Genomic DNA, 18,351 nt, shown 5'->3' with positions numbered 1-18,351 from the left:
GAGAGGAAGGTGTTACCCCTTGTCCCATTAGCCAGGATGGATGCTGTCAGCACATCAGGACAGAAAAAATGAAACACACACGTCGAGGTTGAACTGGCCGTCTTTTCCATGCTGCGTTATTCCCTTGGTGCCCATCTTAGGTTATTTGTGCTTGTCTTCCTGCTCCCCTCCAGATTGCAGGCTCTTTATCGAGTCGTAAAGTGAGCCCCAGAGAGGGGACTTGGCTTGCACAAGGTCAGCGGGCAGGGAGCAGCCGCGCTGGGGCCCGAGGCCAAGTCTTGCCCAGCCGCCTTGTCACACTGTGCAGTCATCCGCTGGCCTATTTTGGAGGCCAGAGCTGCTGCTGTTTTCATCAGACCAAACACACCTCGGGGAGCCGCTTCCTCTCTATGACCCAGAAACAGGTGGAAAAGGGCAGCGCAGCCGTTATTTAATAATGTGCCCATTCTCATTATCATCCCACAGCCTTATACTTACAAAATAGTGTTGATATCAATGAACGGCAGGCCCAAAGCTCTGATTTTTCTCTTTGCTGGACCCAGGAGCTCTGGCCCCTGCATTCTCCCAAAGCTGGCTCTCGCTCCTCTCTAAATCTCCCACTGTTCGTCAGGGAGGTGTTGAGTGTGGCGGCTAGTTGGTGAACACTGCAGGGCTGGGGGTGCGGGGTTGGGTCGGGGTGAGGGGGCAGGCCTGGCCTGATGCTGCTGCCGGCCAGCACGAGCTGTGCTGAACATCCTGTCTGAGCTTCCTCTGTGACCCGAAGCCCACTTCTAGGCACCTGTTCTAGAGAAATGCTCACGCCATTGGAAACCACCAGAATGTCTGGCAGTAGGGAAATTGCTCAGTAAGCTGTGAGCTATCCATTCCTTTGGGATGCTATGAAGTACTTTGATAAAATGAGGGGGGTCCCTTTGTGCCGACCTGGGAAGATCTCCAAGACGTGCCACTTAATGACAAGAAGCTGCCCGGTGATGATCCAGGAGGTGTATATACTTTGAGCCCTAGGTGTTGGGGGATGGGGATCCAGGAGGGCACGTGATGTAGTGAGCACTGGCTATTACAGAAGACTGATGAATCACAGACCGGGACCTCTGAAACCAATAACACATTATATGTTAATTAATTGAATTAAAAGAATTTTTTAAAAAAGAGCCCTAAGTGTAACTCTGGGAGAAACTGGGAGGCTACAGGCCTGGGTGTGGTGACCTTGTGACATGGGTCGTTCTGTGCTTTTGGTAGTGATGGGTTGGGGGAGTGGGTGGGCAGCCTTTCTTTGCATCGTGGATGTATTGTAGTTTCTTTCTATTGCAAACAGTGCCGTGATTAGTACCGCTGCGCAGATGACTTTACACATCCAGGCAGGTGTATCTGTGAGAGAAACTCCCCAAAACAGAATCGCTAGGTCAAAAGGCCATTGCATGGGTGATTTGATAGACATCACAAAACCCCCTGTGTCGCAGTTAACGCCATTTTGCTCTTCCACCAGTCACAGGAATGGGCCTTTTTGAAGAAAATTAAGGGGATGTTCACGTAAGATAAAATGAACCATTTTAATGTGTACAATTCAGTGGCATTTAGTACGTTCACCATGAGGTGGGGACTTTGTTTGCGGTACTTGGAAGGGGCTTACACTGAGAATGCATTTGTGACTCCTTGTTTAATTAAAAATGAAAAGAAAAATGAGAGAGTATGGGCTTCAGAGTCAGACGGCCCTGGGTCTGGAGCTGGGGGCTGCCCTTCACTGTTGTGTGACCCCAGGGAATTTACTAGGTCCACGTGAGGCTCCGTTCCCCCTGTTGGAGACGGAGAAGAAAGCTCACACCGTGGGGCTAATGAGAAGATTCGATGTGGGGCCGTGGGAAGGCAGCTGGTTCCTCTCAGCAGGAAATGGTGGCTCCTTCCCCCCCTCCCATGCAACTCTGGAGGCGGCCCTGTTCTCAACAGCCCTGGTTCAAATCCCACCTCCCCCTTACCTCTGTGCCATTGTAGGCAAGTGCCCAACCTTTTTGAGCCTGTTTCAACATATGCCATGAGAAGAGCAGGCTGTGGGGAGGACTGAGAAGATAACACACACGGGGGCGCCTGGGTGGCTCTGTCCGTTAGTTGTCTGCCTTGGGCTCGGGTCAGGATCCCAAGATCCTAGGATCGAGTCCCGCCTCAGGCTCCCTACTCGGCGGGGATTCTGCGTCTCCCTCTCCCCCTGCTTGTGCTCTCTCTGTCAAAGAAATAAATGAAATCTTAAAAAAAAAAAAAAAAAAAGAAAGAAAGAAAAGAAAAAAGAAGAGAACACATAGGAAGTTTTTAGAGCAGCGCCGGCTGCGCAGTAAAGGCTCACGCCATGGGGACCATTAGGATTTTTGGCAGCCCCTGGCTGAGTGCCTGGCAAGCTCAGTGCCTGCTGGGTGAAGGACCCCATTCGGGATGACTGCTGCCCTCTGCTCTCTGATGCAGGGCCATTGGGGCCAACCCTCTGTACTGCGACTGCCACCTCCGCTGGTTGTCCGGCTGGGTGAAGACAGGCTATAAGGAACCGGGCATTGCCCGCTGTGCGGGGCCCCCAGACATGGAGGGCAAGCTGCTCCTCACCACGCCTGCCAAGAAGTTTGAATGCCAAGGTGAGCCCAGGAGCATGAGAGCAGGGACTGGGGCGGGGCTGTAGGTACACGGTTGCGTCCCCACCACCTGCTGCCAGGGGCCTACGGGACCTGTCTAATTCGGGCAAGGCCTTCCAGGGTCTCCTGTGTCCCCATGGTGACCAGCTGAGTGGGGGGTCAGGTGGCAGGAATGATGGGCCTGCTGCTTGTTAGCATGGCTACCTTCTTTCTATTCTTGATGTCCAGCGAACGAGAAAAGCTGGGTCGAACAGCTCAGGCTGTGAGGGCCTTAATCCCTCTCCCTGGGGTTACGTAAGGAAAATAAAAATAGTAGCAGCGTTTCCCAACACTCCCAGCCTCTCAGCCGCAGGAGGGCTCAGGGCTCCCTTTGGTAGAAATTGTGCTTGGCCCTGATCCCCCCACCCACCCCCAAGCCACTGGACCCCACTGTCACTCTCCTGACATTTGCAGAAACACAGGGCCCGAGAGTGATTGGAGACTCCACACACTTTGCCCTGAAGCTGCCTCACCTGGGGTGTCTGGAAATTCTCCTTCAGAGGTGGATTGGCTGATTGACTGATGGCCCGGGAGCTCAGCTGAGCCGAGAGGGGGCTGAGGGCTGCCCCAGGTCCAGCTGTGTGCCCCGGGGGGCCAGCAGGGGGCCCAGCCCCTGCGCTCTGCAAGCTCACAGCCCTCCATCGGAAATGAAACTGACAGCCCTGGGTTAATGGTCACCTGGCGTGCAGGCTGCTGTCACGGGGGTAACCTTTCAGAGGGCCCTGATCTGTGGCTTGGCTGTTGGCAGCAAAACATTGATTCAGTATTTAACTAATGGTTATTAGATGGTATTGGTAAGTTAAGAACATTTTTTGTTGAAATATAACATTCATAACATCAAGGGACACACATCATAAGTGTGTGTGGGGGGGGGGGTGTCCCTGGATTTTCTCAGTCTGAACACACCAGGGAAATAGCACCCAGAGGAAGGAACAGAATCCCAGTACCTGGGAAATCCACTCATGCTTCCTTCCAGTGAAAAGTGTTTGTCTCTTAAGGCTCACGCCTCTTCAGCAGGACCAATATTTCTCCATTTCTAGAAAGAGACCGGAGTGGAAACCTGAGTTTTATTCTTGTGAGGTCCTCATTCCCTCACAGGTGGTGCCCCTGGCAGCCTGGCTGCTGGCTCTTGGCCCACTTCCAAGTTCAGGGAAGAGGACGCGTGAGTCCTGCAGGGGCTGGAGAAGGTCCTGCCTGTGGTGATGGGACAGTCTCTCCCACCCCCTTTCAGCCTTGGAGAGAAACAACTTGAAGGCAAATGTACTTTTTCCTCCTGAGCATAGTCCCTTGCAGACCCGTGCCCCTCCCTGCCGAGGTGGCGGCCTGCAGACTCCTGCTCCTTGGGATGGGGCTGGGGTGGGGAGCCAGAGCCCACCTCGGTCATTGTGATTGTGACGCCCTCACACTGATGGCTTTGCCCTGACCACTATGTGGGGGCTCCATGGGCATCCAGCACCCGCCCATTGAGTACATTCCAATTAGCATATTTAGTCCTCATGGCCCCCGAGGAAGGTGCTGCAACTAACCTCACTTTATAGAGGCTGAGGGGAGGCGGGCTGAGAAAGGAGGGCGTGAACGTGACCCAGAGGAAATAGAGAGAGGGCCCAACATTTCCTTGGGGAGAGGACTTCCGCCCGCCGCTCTCCCTGAGGGCTGTCCTGCCCTCCTCTCTCTTCTGCTCTAACACCTCCCCCCCGCCTCAGGTCCCCCAACCCTGGCTGTCCAGGCCAAGTGTGATCCCTGCTTGTCCAGCCCGTGCCAGAACGAGGGCACCTGCCATAATGACCCCCTCGAGGGCTACAGGTGCGCCTGCTCCAGCGGCTATAAGGTGAGGGGAGGCTGGGCCCGGGGAGGAGGAGGGCTGTTCTTTCCAGGAAAGACGGGGTTGGGCTGGCTTGTTCACCGCTTTGCCCACCGTGTCCAGGGCAGGCGCATGAGGGAGTGTTTAATCATTGACTCAGCATGTGAACGAGTGAATGAATGAAGGAAGGAAGGAAGAGGTCACTCCTGGGCCAGGGCGGCTTGCTGCTGCAGGGCTGGCTGTTTCTGTTGGCTCACAGCAATCCCGGGGTCTTTCTGAGGTCCTCATCACTCACTTTGCCCCCCGCCCAGGGCCGAAACTGTGAGGTGTCCCTGGACAGCTGCTCCAGCAGCCCCTGTGGCAACGGAGGGACCTGCCACCCACAGGAGGGCGACGATGCTGGCTTCATGTGAGTTGCCTGGGGGGCGGGGGGTGCCAGAACCTGGTGGGAGGGGTGCTGACAGTTCTAGCACCCAAGCCTGGGTGCCCTCCCTCCTCCAAGTGGGATGACCCCACGCTCCCTGTGTTAGAGGAGGAGGTGGGGCTGTGCTGGGGAGGGCAGCTAGAGACCCCTCCGTGCCAGGCTGGACCCCTGTTGCCCGGAGAGATGGGGGCCTGCTGAGTCTCAGCAGCACGGAGGGCTGGGGCTCAGAGCTGTGGGGCATGCCCATCCCTGCCCCAGGCCTCTCCCTGCTCATGCCAGGGGCCAGAGGGTCTTCTGATGGTCCTGGTAATCCGTGGCCAAGGGCATATGTGGTGGCAATGCTGACAGGCAGTGCAGGGGTGTTTTAAACCCCCTTAATCTCCACTAACTCCCAAGGCCTCTGACCTGGAGTCAAACAGCTGCTTGCTGTGCCCATGTTGCCTGAAGGCAGGGCCCCTCACCCACTGCTTGGTATTAGGCTGCCTGTAAGACAGGTGGGAAGGCCTTCCCAGAGGTGGGGCAAGTCCCAGGCCATCCGTGGCCTCTCCCCATGATCTGGGTCCCACTGGTCACATCTGGGTAGCCGATGCCCACCCCGCCTTGGACTTGGTGAAGGGCCAGCCCTCCTGACTCCTGTCTGACCTTCCCATGTAAGCGCCCCCACCACGGATTTCCCCCAGGCCCCTTCAAGGAGCCCCCCACCTCCCCAGAGCTCTCCTGGAGTTTTTCCAGAGGAATATATAGTGTTTAGTTGCTGAAAATAAACTGTCAAGTGAACAAATCTTCTCTCTGGAAAATGATGTTGAATCTGCTTGGCAAGAATGGCCAGACCTGCCTTTGCAAACCCGAATGGCCAGATGTAAAAAATAAAACACTAAACAGGCTCTCACAGGTCGTCACCTTGGAAACAGCATCCTTACAATCGTCTCCCTCCTCCTCTGGGCTTTGGCAACTGCTCCATCCAGCCCACCCACCCCCCACACCCTCTAGACTCTTGGGGAGGGGTGTTCTATGGAGCTTGGGGGGCTGAGAGGACCCCTCTGCAGAGGGCGGGTGCAGCTGGGGTAGCCCCCTCCAAACTGGAACTCTGAGCTTCTTACCTTTGTGCACATTCACCCGCGCCAAACAGATGTTTAAACTACATCTCCTCTTGTACGTTCTTAGAGTGACAGCCAGCATTTTTTAGTGTTAGTTGAACTGTTTATTATAAAAGAGTTAATTTCCAGGATACTGTAAATATGAACCTTTAAAAATCTCCCTTTTTAGTTCACTTTTATCATTTTCCAGTGGAATCTGATAAACACAGCAATTTGATCCCATTTTTTAAAAAATCACCCCAACAAGCTCATTTAACAGCATAAACCTGTTATTTCCTTCCTTTCCTCCTCGAACTAGTATTTCGATTTTACTCCTCACCCCCACCTCCATTTCTCTTCCAATGTCTATGTTCTGATGCTTGAGTCTGTTCGTAAGCCCGCTGCCCTATTTCTCTGCCACCCATGTGGGGATATAAGTTTATAGATTTTTGTTTCTTGTCACCATCAACCTCTGAAAAGTATCCTTTGCAGAGTTGTCATTACAGTTGTCAACAATTGTAATGACATTATCAGCAACAATCGTAGCAACTCTACAAACTGGTAATTGTTACACATGAAGGAAAATGTTACAACTTGTAGTGAGCTAGGTGGGGCATTTTGTGTGTGCTTTTCTTCTAACTGGTTCCTGTGTCCCAGGGTGAATGGGACAGAATGAGAAGGCTCAGCATCCAACATGTTCCTTTTTTAAATCTATGTAGACAGCTAGAAATGTTGGAAAGTTTGTGCACATAAATCACTGGGATTAGAAGTTTTATTGTAGCATGTCACTCAATTATTTGAAACCCTTCCGAGTTTATATGCCCAAACCCCAGACTGATCTGTCATCAAAAGTTATTTTTAATGCTCGATCAGCTGACCATTCAGTGATTTTTTTTTCTTTTTTAAATACACAGAACTGGAAAGTCTTGCAAAAGTGTTTGTCCAGTCGGGAAACCTCTGCCTTCTTAATTGTCCCTTTATTTGGTGCGTGAGGGTTTTAGGCTCCAGCAGTTCCAGCTCACACTCAGGCTGGGGAGGTGTGTGTGTGTTTCAGAAGCTCTGGAGTAGGTCTTTTCAGGCAACAGTTCAAGTTCTGTGCAGAACTTGAAGGATCTGGAAAATTCTCAGACCTCTCTGACCCACCTATCACTTGGAAGACCCCCGGTGCTCCCTGGGGGAAGTCTCCATGAGCCGACTCCTGCTCCCCCTCCAACCTTGTTCTCACCTCATCCCTGATGTATGAGCTAAGTGTCCCCGGCCTCTGCCCACCCTTCCCAGCCTCCGTGTGGCACCATCCCAGGACTTCCCCACTCTCCTGTGGTTGCCTATCTCCTCGTTGTCTCTCCAACTAGATTGTGAGTAAGTTCTCAGAGTCCAGGGCTGTTTGATTCACTCTAACCCCAGCACCTAGTGAGGGCCTGGCCCGAGATGGGGACCAGAGCTCTGGGATGAGGATAGTCCCCAGGAGACACGGGCTTCCACCGGTGCCTCAGGAAGGCTGCTGGCCTGACTCGGGCCCACCTGGTGCGCTCTCCTCACCCGCTGCCCTCAGGTGTTCCTGTCCCACCGGCTTTGAAGGACCAACTTGTGAGGTGAATACGGACGACTGTGGGGAGCACGCCTGTGCCAATGGGGGTGTGTGTGTGGACGGCGTGGGCAACCACAGCTGCAGGTGCCCCCTGCAGTACACCGGTAAGCGCGGTGGGTTTCACGTCCTGAGCCTGTTCCTGGCGGTGGAAGGGCCGCGGCAGGTTTCTGCTGGCCCAGCTGCCTGGCAGAGCATGGCAGCAGCTTCTCTCCTCCTTCCTCCTTCTTCCCCAGGAAGGGCCTGTGAGCAGCTGGTGGACTTCTGCTCCCCAGATTTGAACCCATGTCAGCATGAGGCCCAGTGTGTGGCTACTCCAGACGGGCCCAGGTCAGTGTTGCCGGGTTTCAGGGCCAGACAAGGGCATGGGCCTTGAAGTCCCCTCATCTCTGTTCTCCCCGTTTTAGTTCCTTCCTTGTCAAGTGGGTTTGGTCCTGGCTACACAGGGTCCCTGTGAGTCAGTGTGGGGACAGGGTAGTGGTGGATGCCTTGACTGCTCTGAGCCTGTCTTCCCCTCTGCGAAGTGGGCCTCCCCCCAGCCCCGGTGGCTTCCTCCTGGGGTGGTTGTGAGGGTCAGATGAGCAAACGCGTGGAAAGCGCTTTGCTCCAAGACTGACATCTGGTAGGTGCTCTGTAAAGGGCTCTTAGCTTTCCAGATCCACTATTTCTCCTCCCCCCAAATACAAAATGCACAAAACTCTGAAAGGCAAAAGCCCACTTGATAGCAAAATCTGGTCTGACCAGAACATATTTGGTAATAAAACCTGACTCGCATGGTTACAAAGCTACTTAGGGTCACTATTCTTGCCATGTAGTTTGAACGTACGTAGAATTTGCTGCAGAAATGTGAACATGTTTAACTAAGGAGCTGCCCCAGATCCCATCGCTGTGTTACATAATGCTTTAGGCCTTGTATAACCTTTCCAAAATCCCAAAACTTCAGAATTGCAAAACCTGTCTGGATAAGAGGTCTTTGACTGTTGTCACCTTCCTTGTTACTGGCTTACATGGAAGTGCATGGTCACAAGAAGAAGACTACATGAAGGTCATGGGCTTTTAAAATGTTTCCAGCTGCAGTTTTGTAAACACAGTCCCATTTCTGGGACCCGTTCCACCAGTCAGGACAGCACAGGTGGCCAGGGTTGAAAGCCTGCGGCTGAGGGACCAAACCCCAGGGACTCAGGCGAGGGTGGGGAGTGGCGCTCACGGTCCAGCAGGGGCCACCCACGGACAGGGGCAGGGAGCAAGAGAGCGGGGTTCCTGAGGCCTGGTCTGAGACCGAGGGGGTGCCAGGGAGCCGAAGCTGCCGCACTTGCCGGTGAGCTGCTGGGGTGGAGTTGGCACAGCAGACGGAGCAGCAGTGGTAGACCAAGGGGCTGGACCTCAGGTAGTGGACTAAAGCAGGACTGACCCCCACCCTCCCCTTTGGAGGGAGGACGGGCCTCACTGCGCTGTGCCTGGGACTCAGCGGGCATTCAGTACACTCACTGAGTGAGTGAGTGGGCAGAGGCTTAGCTACCGCAGCATTGTTCAGACTGCAGCACAAGCCCTAGTCGTGGCCTGTGAGCCAAACAGTGGGTCAAGATGAACATTAAAAACTAAAATAGAGGGGTATCTGGTGGCTCAGGTTGTGATCTCGGGCTTAGTGCTCAGGGCGGAGTCTGCTTGTTCCTCTCCCTATGCTTTTCCCCCTGCTCGTGCTCTCTCTCAGGAATTAAAAAAAAAAAAAACAAAAAAAACTAAAATAGAGAAACTATCTGAAAATCATGCCATTTTATATAGTAAGGAGTAGTAGTATGGTGTAAACTGGCTTTAGGGGTGTGTGTGTGTGTGTGTGTGTGTGTGTACATATATGTACCCATATGTATTATTTGGGTAGAAAAGTATTTAAGAGCTTGAAAAACAGAATAAAAAATATCCAGGCAGGAGCAGAGCATCAGCCTGCCAGGTTGTGTGATTGAGCTGTGGATTTTGCAGTTTAGTTTGGAGGAGTTTCCCATAGGGATCTCTTGATGGCAGCTGGGAGGGCTGGAGGAGGTGTGGTGTTGCCCAGGTTGGACTGAGGCAGGGAGAGAGAAGAGGATGTGCGAGAATCAATAGGCATGAAGGCAGGGAAGTGCTGGTGGGGTGGGGATTGCTGCCAGTAGAGACAGGTCTGACCACAGGGTGGGCCTAATTGGGGGTGGGTGCAGAGCAGGGGGTGTCTTGCAAGGCTGTGACTGAAGTTAGGTGGAGTGTGCTCTGTCTGTGACAGGCAGATGGCTGCTTTCCAGGTGATGGGAGCAGCACAGTAGAGCTGGGGGCTGGGGACTGGCCTGGCATCCCTGAGCAGGGGTGCTAGGTTTGCTGGAGCAGGGCTAGGAGGCTGGTCCAGTGAATTCGGGGATGCTGAAGAGAGCTAGTTGAGCCCTACGATGCAGGGCTTTGTTCTGCTGAGCAGGTTGAGAGGGGCTGAACTTTGGCCTTGGATGTGCTGTCAGTGGTCAGGGTGGGTCCTCCGTGATGAGCTCCCCTTCTCCTGCCACTGGATAGCCAACCTCCCAGCCCAGAATCTGCCCCCACACAGAGGCCCACACAAGCTCTCTTCCTGTACCAGAAAAGGGTCCCAGGATGTGCTGGGGGACATCTTTCTCTCTAGGGCTCTGTTTGACCTCCTGGTTGTCCCACAAATGCATGGGCCTTAAGGTTCTCGGTCACACCCATGGCCCCCAGGCCCCACAGGCTTCTGAGGGACTGACTGCCCCCCCAATCCTCTCCCTCACCCGTTTGCCCCCCACTCCTGTTCACCCCTCCACCCATCCCCCCAACCCCGTTCGCCTCCCAGGTGTGAGTGTGCACCAGGTTATGCAGGTGACAGCTGCAGTGAGAACGAGGATGACTGCAGGGACCACGGCTGCCAGCACGGGGCCCAGTGTGTGGACGAAGTCAACAGCTACTCCTGCCTCTGTGCTGAGGGCTACAGGTGAGTGGCCCCAGGGCACCGTGAGCGACTGAGGCCTCCTAGCCTCCAGCCCCAGAGCTGGCCGGAGCGCCCAAGCACAGCTGGTGGGAGGGAGGAAGGGTCTGAGCCTGGAAGTTGGATCCTGGGGGTCTGACCGTGGCTATGCCTCCCCAGATGTGTGACCTTGGGGAAGTTCCCCAGTCACTGAGATCATAAGCACAGGGTCCCTAAACTGTTTGGTGGAGGGACTGGGAAGTGGGTACAGAGTACTGGCCAGCGCCTGCCACATATCTGTCCAGTGAGCCAGTGAAGACCCGTCCTGGCATAAAGGTGGCTTCTCTGAAAGGTTGGGGTGGGGCATCCCTCCCCTCCTTCGGGCCAGCTACCTCCCATGCTCTCCTTGAGTCTTGTATTTTTTTTTTTTAAAGGTTTTATTGAGCTATAATTCACCCAGTTTCTGTATATAATTCAGTGGCTTGTAGTATACTATCAGGATTGAGCATCTATTAACCATAATCAACACTTCCATTACTCCAGGAAGAAATTCTGTTCCTATCTGTCACCCTCCACCCCAGTCTCTGCTCCAGGCAGCCAATAATCTATTACTTGTGTCTATAGAGTTGCTTGTCTGGGATGTTTCCTGTCAGTGGGATCACACCATCTGTGGTCTTCTGTGACTGGCTTCTTTCCCTTGGCATCATGGTTTTGGGCTTCATCTGCGTGGCAGCATGCATTAGAACTGCATTCCTTTTTGTGGCCGACTAGTATTCCATTGTATGGACAGACCCGTTCCTCCACGGAGAGACCTTTCAGTCATTTCCGCTCTCCGAGGCCATGAGGCCTGGTGCTGGGGATGTAGCGTGGGTCAGAACTCCCTGCTGGTGGTCCTGTCCGCTTTTATTTCTTTAGTCATTTGAGTCTTCTCTTGCTTGTGTCTGTTTTTTCTCCTGTGGCAATAGTAAATTTGCTGGCAGACCTGACGGCCCTGAGCTGTGAGTGCTTCTCAAACTTTAATGTACACACAACCTTATTAAGCAGATTCAGGTTTTCTGTTCTGACAGATGCCCAGGGGAGAGCGATGATGCTGTTCCAGGGACCACCCTTGTCTCTCACCTTGTTCTCAGTATCCTTCTGGCTCCTAGTTCTCTTGGGAAAAGTGTTCGTTAGGAGCATCTTCTGTTTCCCATGATGTTCAGGATTTCTCTCCAGGACCATGGGAGACAAAGCTGTCCCCTTGCCCCTTTTACTCGGCCTCCTCTGACCTGTATCTTTCCCCTTTCAGTGGGCAGTTCTGTGAGGTACCTTCCCCTGCTCCCGCCCCCAGAAGCCCCTGTGAGGGGACTGAGTGCCAGAATGGGGCCAACTGTGTGGACCAGGGCAGCGGGCCCGTGTGCCAGTGCCTCCCAGGCTTTGGCGGCCCTGAGTGTGAGAAGCTGCTCAGTGTCAACTTTGTGGATCGGGACACCTACCTGCAGTTCACGGACCTGCAGAACTGGCCCCGAGCCAACATCACGCTGCAGGTGCGTCGTGCCCAGGGTGCCCGGTCAGAGAAGGGAGTCGGGCAGGTCAGAGCAGTGAGGGGCATCCCTACCTGGGAGAACTGGGAGGAGCCTGTGTTAATTAAAACTCTTTGGATGTGGGTAAAGCAAATGTGGGAAGGTTACTGGCTCACAAAAGCAAACTCCGAGCAGGGAAGGAGGGAACAGGGGAAGGGGTCTCGGGGTCCTCTCCCGCCGCCCTGTCTCGCCTGCTCCTCAGCACCAGTCTCCAGCACTGCACACTCTCCATATGCTGCAACACAGCCAGAGTTGGCTCTGGGCTTGAGCTCTGGCCTTGTATTTTTAGCCTCCTGGCCCTGGGGCCCTTACTTTGCCATTCCATGTCTTGAATTTCATCTCCCAAGGTCAGTTTGTGGAGGCCTAAAAGCACATCCCACTTGAATGGCACTGTTTGCCCAGCAGTTCTTGGGGACAGAGAAGAGGGAATGGTGCACGATGAAATGATCCAAGTCCACGTGTCCTCCTTGGCCAGCTCTCTTCCTCCAGCTGCACTCCCCACCCCAGCAGCCACGTCTTTCTCCTTTGCTCCCAGAGCCCCTAAGCCTCCCAACATGCTCACTGTGCTCCCCCATTTCATCACCTCGCTCACATCCCACCCACGTTCACTGTCTACACTACAAGAACACAGCTAGCCTAACTGCTTGATAAAATGAATTCCCCCACATCCTCCGGCACCTCCAGAGGTGGGTCTGCCCTGCTGCCCCGCTGTAGGCTCTGCCCTGCCAGCTGGTTGGACAGCAGTCACCGACCTCAGGGAAGATTCTGACTGGCCTGCCTTCAGTCACTTGCCTGTCTCTGGCCCAGCCATGAAGTCCAGCCAGATGGGGTGCTATGCTGGGTCCAGCCTGGGCCCTGTGCCAGCCCTATGCGACCAGGGAGTCGCTTTACCACTACACAGAGAAGTGGTGGGGGAAGCAGGACAAGGCAGGATCATGGCCCCTACAGCACTGTAGAGCTCTCCCTCCCAAGACAGCTCCAGCTTTTGCACGCATGGCTCCGGAGACAGGTACTACCTCATGAATGGCTCCTTCCAGCTTGGGGTGGTCATGGCTGTTAAGAGCCTTTGTTTACTTGTCCTCTTGGTGGCTCCCAGAGGTCCACAGAACGGGCTACCTCACGTCCATTGGACTTTCCTCTCTGGGCAGGTGCCCTTAGGTCTCTTACCTGCCCCTCTTAGCACACAGTTTCCAGGCCTCAGCTGGTCCATCTGCCTCTCCTACTGGCAGTGGATGGCATGTGAACCAGGGGCTACTAGCTTCTGTCAGCATCCCTTGGAGGATGTGTCCCCTGGGTAGGCTGGGTTGTCAGGGGCCACCACTCTGCACATAGCACTCGTCTTCCAAATGTGGATCCCCCATCTGCCCCACCTCCCTGGGCCACTGCTATGTGGGAGAGAAAGTGCCCTTGCCCCGCAGGTCTCCACGGCAGAGGACAACGGGATCTTGCTGTACAATGGGGACAATGACCACATTGCAGTGGAGCTATACCAGGGTCATGTGCGTGTCAGCTATGACCCAGGCAGCTACCCCAGCTCTGCCATCTACAGGTAAGGCTCCATCATGCCCAATGCCCTCCCTCAGGGTCTCCTGGTTCAAGAGCAGGCAGTTATTGGGACCACCAGAATTGTGCTGCTCCAGTGGGAAGGGCCTTTGAACCATCTAGTGCGGCCCCAGCTTGGAGCTGAGGCCTGAGCAGTGGGCTCACCCTTCCCTATCCCATCTCCTCCTCACTGGGGTTTCTTTAGAAGGGAGAGAGAGATGGTAAGTCGGAAACCCCTGTCCCAAACTGCTCAGCTTTGCCCAGGGAGTTCCAAGGAGGGAAGCAGGAGGGACTAGGCCCTAGGCCACAGTCTACACACCCTCCTCCTTTAGACATGTTATTCCTTGGGAAGCAGCTGTGTACCAGTGGCCTTTCTGGGGAAGGGCCCAGGCAGAGATGGGCCAAACTGAAGCCCATTCCCTGGGGTGGGGGCACCCCATCTTCTTCCAGTGCCGAGACAATCAATGATGGGCAGTTCCATACCGTTGAGCTGGTCACGTTTGACCAGATGGTGAATCTCTCCATCGATGGAGGCAGTCCCATGACCATGGACAATTTTGGCAAACACTACACGCTGAACAGCGAGGCCCCCCTCTATGTGGGAGGTAAGGACCTGGGGCCCAGGGAGAGGCTGAGGCTCACTTAGGTGATGGTGACAGCCATTCCAGGTGGGGCCTCCATTGCTTTCTGGCCTAAGGCTTGCCAGGAGGGCTGGTGCCCAGGTCACTGGACTGGGGGGTATTCCAGCCCACTGGTGGATGGCCCTTCCCATCTGGAGTCTAGGCTGACCGAGGACAGGTACCTTGGGTTTGGCCTGAGGCCTGGCTTTAAGGGGAGCTGGAGCTTTCCCAGTTGTTTTAAAGAGGGAACCTTTCCTCTTGGCTTTGGACCAGCAGGAGCTTGTCAAGTGTTCAGGGTCCTCGGAGCTCTCCGCGGCCCAGAGCTGCTGCATGAGGCTCCAGCACAGAGTCCCCGCATCAGCTGGGGTGCTCCAGCTGGATTTCCATGCTTTGTACCTACAGACATTTCCAGGTCCAGACAAGTCAGGTTTCTGCAATAGTGGGGTTTTCTCAGTGCTGTGGAGGGCCTTGGTGAGACTCTTGAGCAGGCGGGGAGGAGAGAACTCTGAGTTCTTATTCCAGCTCTGTGGTTTATTAGTTGTACAACTTAGGGCAAGTCACTGAGTACCAGATGGGGTTTAGCCATTCTGACCTCAGAGGGTTGCTGTGACGACCACAAAAACAGGTGACAAAGCTCTAGACCCAGGTCCTCTGGCTGCTCTTTGAGTAAGGAGTAAGAGCTGGTGTCCCACAGTGCAGGAAGGAGCCTTGGGCGAGGGCAGCCTGAGCTTAGGCACCTGGGGCTCTTTGTCAGCTGGCTGCTACAGGCTTGGCGCCCCTGGGCTCTAGTCATATAGGGCGCAGGTTTTCTTTTTCTTCTGGGAAAGGAGTCTGGACCCTCCAAGGTGGCAAAGGACCTTGGCCCAGGGTTGCAGAGACCGAAGGACAGAGGCTGAGGGCAGAGGGAACCCTGTGCAGATGCCCAGCGGACCTCAGTGGTGAGTGCCAGGCATGGTCTGAGCCTGCCTCAGCCCAGCTCTGTCCCCTCCTGCCCACCCCCGGCCCCCCAGGGATGCCCGTGGATGTGAACTCCGCCGCCTTCCGCCTGTGGCAGATCCTCAATGGCACCAGCTTCCATGGCTGCATCCGAAACCTCTACATCAACAACGAGCTGCAGGACTTCACCAAGACACGGATGAAGCCAGGCGTGGTGCCGGGCTGTGAGCCCTGCCGGAAGCTCTACTGCCTCCATGGCATCTGCCAGCCCAATGCCACCCCGGGGCCCGTGTGCCATTGTGAGGCTGGCTGGGGGGGCCTACACTGTGACCAACCAGCGGACGGGCCCTGCCATGGCCACAAGTGAGCCCTCACCCCCTGCCCCACCTGCAGGTTCCTTTCCCTTGCCCGCCAGCTCCTCTCCCCAGGGTGAGGGCTGCTGTATGGACTGTATTCTTAAACCCCTCCAAACTGGAACATGTGGCCCAACAAATGATTTTGATTTTTTCTAGTTTTCAGTTTTTATTAATAGGAAGAAGGCCCTAGGGGTGGCCAAGGGTGACAGAATCCCATTTTGCTCCCTTTTGTTCTTGGGTACAATATAACATCTCCTGACACCATGATTGGGATTGTGGGGTGCCCTAGGACTGGACTGGCTGCAGCCTATTCTCATCGTACCTTTTCTCCATCCCCTCTAGGTGTGTCTACGGGAAGTGTGTGCCCCTCGACGCTCTTTCCTACAACTGCCAGTGCCAGGATGGGTACTCGGGGGCTCTGTGCAACCAGGCTGGGGCACTTGTGGACCCCTGTGGGGGCCTGCGGTGCCTCCACGGCCACTGCCAGGCCTCGGCCACCAAGGGGGCACACTGCGTGTGTGACCCTGGCTTTTCGGGCGAGCTATGTGAGCAAGGTCAGGGGCCCCCTCCTGACATGCCCTCTCCACAACTTGCAGTAGTGACTTGACTTTTCCTCCTCCAAACCTGGCATCCCCTTCTGTGCCCCCTCCCTTCTCCTGCACCCTGGACTGCTCTTGGGCTGTAGTACCTCTGGGCTTTGAGCCCCACCACCAGACACACGGCCCAGCTTGCCCTGAAGCCCCCTTACCTAGGGCATGTACCCCCTTTACCCATGACCCCTGTAGCTGAGGGTCTCCCCTTACAGAAGAGACTGCCCAGGGTAACAGCTCCTGCCCAGACCTCCACATCTTGGCCCTGTTACCTTGGGCCCCTGGGAGCAGCAGAAGTCTGAGGGTTGGGAACTCTTTCCCAGGCCCTCCCTGGCCCCTGTGACCAAGATGCTTCTGCTGGAATAGAGACTGCTGAGGCTGGGCAGAGGGAAGTCCAGAACGCAAGCACCTTCAGGGTCCTGCAGACCCCCTGCTCCTGGCACAGTTTCCTTCTCTATTTTTGCCTTCCCAGCTGCCAGCCTCCCCTTGCACGGAGCCCACTTACCTGGCAGCCCACGCTGTCCTGGAGGGTCCTGGCAGCTAGAAAGTTCTTCCTTCCGACTCACTGGACTGTGGGCCCAGGAGGAAGACCGTGCATGTGCATGTCTGGTGGGGATGGAGGTGGAGTCTGAGCGCTGGAGGATCTGGTCCTTGGAGGCTGCCTCTCCTCCTCCACTTGCCCTCCCCCTGGGCCGGCCTTGGCCCACGGGTGGGCCCTGAGGCTCTCTCTTGGTGTCTGTCCTATCCAGAGTCCGAGTGCCGGGGGGACCCTGTCCGGGACTTTCACCAGGTCCAGAGGGGCTATGCCATCTGCCAGACCACGCGCCCGCTGTCGTGGGTGGAGTGCCGGGGCTCATGCCCAGGTCAGGGCTGCTGCCAGGGCCTGCGGCTGAAGCGGAGGAAGTTCACCTTTGAGTGCAGCGACGGGACCTCTTTTGCGGAGGAGGTGGAGAAGCCCACCAAGTGTGGCTGTGCTGTCTGCGCGTAGTGCCTGGCTGGACAGGGAGGGGTGAGGTGGGCAAGGGGACACGGCAGCAGCAGAGCCCCATGGCCTGCAGCCGGGCTGGGGGTGTGGTCCAGTGGAGCGGCTCCTGGGCCGACCTCCCAGAGTAACAGCACTGGGGGCGGGATGGGGGGGCGGGGCCCGGGCTGCAGGCTGCCCTCTCCAGAAGTGCCTTGCACAAATAGGCGCTTAATAAATATTTGTTGAATGAATGTGTGCTTGAGGTCAGGCCAAGAGTGCAGAATGATGACACCCCCTGCTTGCTTACTACTTGGGTCTGAAGAAGGGACTGGCCCCTTCCCAAACCAGCTTTTCCTTCTCACCTGTAGCCCATACTGGCCTCAGAAGGCCCTTGCCCCCTGCGGATGACCTTGAAGCCTCCCCTGGGGTAGCCAGCCTGGCTCTCTGCTCTGCTTGCTGCTGCAGCATCCGCTAGCAGTAGGCCAGGCGGCAGAGGGGAAGGGCCCCTCCTGCTGGCCAGGAAGGGACTGACCCTTGCCCCCTGGGCTGAGGAGCCCTGAAGCCACTGCTCCATGGGGATGGAGGCTGGGGAGGAAGGTGGGTCTTAGGACCAGACTTCTAAATCCTAAAGTTAGGGGTTGACCACAGTAGCTTCAAGGAAGGTGGAGGCAGTTTCCCCTGGGTCTGTTTGGGGTGGTGATCCCATCAGAGAGAATGGGGGGTGGGGAAGTGAAGGGGAGGTTAGTTCTTGGCTCCAACTGAATAACCACCCCATCCAGACACTGACCACCAAAGGGGTATTGGTGCTGTGCTCTCCCAGCCCCTAGCCAGGGAGGGGTCTGCTCTCATGGACACAGGGCTCAGATCCCTCACAGTGCAGACCAGTAGGGAGCAGCAGTCCAGGCACCATGAAACCTCTGCTGCCTCTGTGACTCTGGGCCTCCGTCTCCTCAGCCATCAGATGGTGAGGTGGTTTGACTGAACATAGGTAGGAGCAATGTAGACCCTCCCACTGTGGCTCCAGAAGGGAGGCTGGAGGAGCCAGAAGGTCCACTGTCATTAATCGCATCAACAGGTATTTACCTGCCTAAGGGCTGCTGGTACGGGGCTGCTCTACTGGACAGATACGAACGAATGTAGTGCATCCCAGGAGTAAACAGGATGCCTGGGAAGAGAGGAGCCAAAGGCTCCAAACACCAACCACAGACACTGGCCCAGGCTAGAGCTGCTCACCTAGGCATTTGCAAGGAAGGACTCTTTGAAGAGTCACTGAATGGCCACGTGACTACAAATCCTTCTTTTCCATGCA

The 18,351-nt window shown here is 55.5% G+C and overlaps 1 protein-coding gene across 1 annotated transcript in view; it reads left to right on the top strand.

Annotated features, from left to right (window-relative positions):
* SLIT1 (slit guidance ligand 1) overlaps nt 1-17,290 on the top strand; it is a 164,214-nt gene extending 146,924 nt beyond the window's left edge. The window contains exons 26-37 of the mRNA XM_082722141.1: nt 2,452-2,615; nt 4,355-4,479; nt 4,764-4,861; nt 7,505-7,644; nt 7,774-7,867; nt 10,362-10,499; nt 11,761-11,998; nt 13,453-13,583; nt 14,027-14,181; nt 15,207-15,495; nt 15,831-16,042; nt 16,828-17,290. Of these exons, the coding sequence (XP_082578267.1) occupies nt 2,452-2,615; nt 4,355-4,479; nt 4,764-4,861; nt 7,505-7,644; nt 7,774-7,867; nt 10,362-10,499; nt 11,761-11,998; nt 13,453-13,583; nt 14,027-14,181; nt 15,207-15,495; nt 15,831-16,042; nt 16,828-17,066 (2,023 nt within the window). The 3' untranslated portion in view covers nt 17,067-17,290. The remainder of the gene's footprint in view (nt 1-2,451; nt 2,616-4,354; nt 4,480-4,763; nt 4,862-7,504; nt 7,645-7,773; nt 7,868-10,361; nt 10,500-11,760; nt 11,999-13,452; nt 13,584-14,026; nt 14,182-15,206; nt 15,496-15,830; nt 16,043-16,827) is intronic.
* The last annotated feature ends 1,061 nt before the right edge of the window (nt 17,291-18,351 follow it).

This window comes from Mustela nivalis, assembly GCF_964662115.1.
Source record: "Mustela nivalis genome assembly, chromosome: 2".
Taxonomy (NCBI): domain Eukaryota; kingdom Metazoa; phylum Chordata; class Mammalia; order Carnivora; family Mustelidae; genus Mustela; species Mustela nivalis.
Note: the sequence above shows the minus strand (reverse complement) of the source record. Positions and strands in the feature narration are given on the sequence as shown.